The sequence below is a fragment of the Octopus bimaculoides genome, chromosome 27 (genome assembly GCF_001194135.2).
Source record: "Octopus bimaculoides isolate UCB-OBI-ISO-001 chromosome 27, ASM119413v2, whole genome shotgun sequence".
In the NCBI taxonomy this organism is placed as follows: domain Eukaryota; kingdom Metazoa; phylum Mollusca; class Cephalopoda; order Octopoda; family Octopodidae; genus Octopus; species Octopus bimaculoides.
Window position 1 is genome coordinate 17,375,390 of NC_069007.1, and position 2,426 is coordinate 17,377,815.

The window sequence follows — 2,426 nt, forward strand, 5'->3', positions numbered from 1 at the left end:
CTTGTGGATTTTCCGAATGCCTCCCCCACCATTGCTCTCCGAACATTTTTGTTTTCAGATTCGTTTTGTACACCTTTTTCTTTTTACACCTGTTGCACTAGTTTTTTTTTTCAATTTCGTTTCCAGGTAACAATGTCAACATTAACTACAAATTAGTTTCCATGTGCGTGACAGCACGTCAACTGTAAACACATGAAATCGTATTACTAATAATACAGAATTTTCGATGTCAGTCTTGTTTTCTTCATACGTTTATATAGTAGCAGACTGGGTCTAACAATATTGGTTGCCAGGAGACTAAGGTTAATACTGATTGCCAGGAGACCACGGTTAATATTGATTGCCAGTTATATTGATATAACTTAACACCAGATAAATAGTATTATTCACCCTCACAACCTTATATTATTTTTTATGTAGGGGATAAAAAACAAAATTTAGATCTCTTCAGATTTTTTTGAAAAGAAAAATTATCAAATTTGATATTAGTGTGGGGAAAAAATTGACATGGAATCCAACAGATAAAAGAATATTAACACCAGTACCTGTCGCCTGATTGTGTTACAAAGTTTAATAGTTTTTGGCTATCTCACTCCCATTAAAAAATTGGACTATCTCCCCCAACTAAAAAAATTGTTTAACCCTAAATAAAACAAAGAATAATGAAAAATTAATAAAAACAAAAGTGGAAAGATTACGCATCTTATTGAATCTGATAATACTTTTATAACAAATCTCTCAGCTACATTTTGTTCTCTAAAAAGGTACGTGTCTATTTTTTCTATAAGCGTATCACAATGACTTATTCCATACTTCTGCACTTAGCTTTTATCTTCACTTTTCTTAAATTGGATACGTTTGCTATTAAGTTGCAGAACTTTGGCAGTACAGTTACAAATCATTTCTGTTTTACTTCTTACATACAATTTCCAGTAAACTCTTACAGCTTCATTTTTTGGTGATGATTGAAATATCAAACATTTTCTAACTGTTAAAGCAATTCTTAACATCAACTTCTTGATGCCTCTTCTATTTTTTCCTAGCCCCCATACTTACCGTTTTCTGCGAAGATATTTTGGAAAGACTTCCCCACCACATTTTCTCCCAAATATATTTATTAAAAAATTTTTTTTTTTTTTTTGCCAAAAATCTCCGTTTTCGGATACAGAGGTTATATTTTCATAGGTCTAAAACTCAAAATGCACAGTGTCTCCACCTACCTGAAGTATGATCTTTGGATCCATACAGTGTCTCCATCTAGCTGATCAATCGATTGTACATTCCAATATTCAGGGTTTAATTGTAACCAGTCATACTGTTATAAGCAGAGTAATGTAGATAACTTAAAGAAACAACATGCCTGTTGCCAGGTTTGTTAGTGCCAAGAAGAATATTTAGCTATAAATAATACCTTAGATAACTGAAGTTTCCAATATTTTGTTATTTTAGGTGGGTCATAAACGGGCTTGTTCAAGAATTGGCTGGAGCTACTCAGCCATGGGCTTTTGTATATAGTTGTTTACCTCATTTGATAATTTTTTAAAAACTGTTTTTGTTTTTTCATTTTCTAGTATCTTCCAGTAAAGAAATATGGCTACTGAAAAAATTACTGATGAAAATTTGAATGGTGATATTTACAGTATTGTAAAATTAATTAATGAAACTCCAGATAAAGTAAGTTGTTCCCTTTATTGGCTTCTCAAAGTCGACTGTTTATTATTTTACACACAGTATTAAATGTTCCTAAGTAACCACATTTATTTTCTCACAATATTTCATGTCTTTTTCATTTCTTTCCTCTAATTAGCACCATTTTCATTTTTAGCAAACACTTAACCAAACCTCAAGACATAATATTGACAGGAAATATCTAGTCCAAGTGTACGCATGCATGCACGCACGCACGCACACACACACACGTCCATTTCATATATCTTCTTTCAATTTCTGCTCTTTGCAAATAAAATTTTTTACGGATACAACTGCTTACAAAAATAGGGATTAAAGTATAATTTCTTTCTGTGTTCATAATTAAATCAATGTTTTAATGATTAGAGAGAGATCCAATAGAATAGCTCTCAGAAACAGACAATGTACAAATTCGTTCTTCACAACTCCTGAAGCTGTTTTCTGACAAGGAGCGGGGAGTCAGGAAATTTTCAAACAACTGGAGGCCTCAATTGAAACAGAGGACCCAATATGATAAGGTTGAGAAACGCTGTTATAGATTATACCTAACTGAAAAAGATCACGGCCACATCATCCAAACAGACCGGGTGAAACCGGGCTTAGCTGCTAGTATAAATATATATATATGTACGTATATATATCATCATCATCATCGTTTAACGTCTGTTTTCCATGCTAGCATGGGTTGGATGGTTTGACTGGGGTCTGGGAAGCCAGAAGGCTGCACCAGGCTCCAG

General features: G+C 33.3%; 1 protein-coding gene across 1 annotated transcript in view; it reads left to right on the forward strand.

Annotated features, from left to right (window-relative positions):
* The first annotated feature begins 178 nt into the window (after positions 1–178).
* Positions 179–2,426, forward strand: part of LOC106880296 (E3 ubiquitin-protein ligase MIB2) — a 21,817-nt gene continuing 19,569 nt past the window's right edge. Inside the window, exons 1-2 of the mRNA XM_014930167.2 lie at positions 179–764; positions 1,572–1,674. Coding sequence (XP_014785653.1) covers positions 1,591–1,674 — 84 coding nt within the window. The 5' untranslated portion in view covers positions 179–764; positions 1,572–1,590. The remainder of the gene's footprint in view (positions 765–1,571; positions 1,675–2,426) is intronic.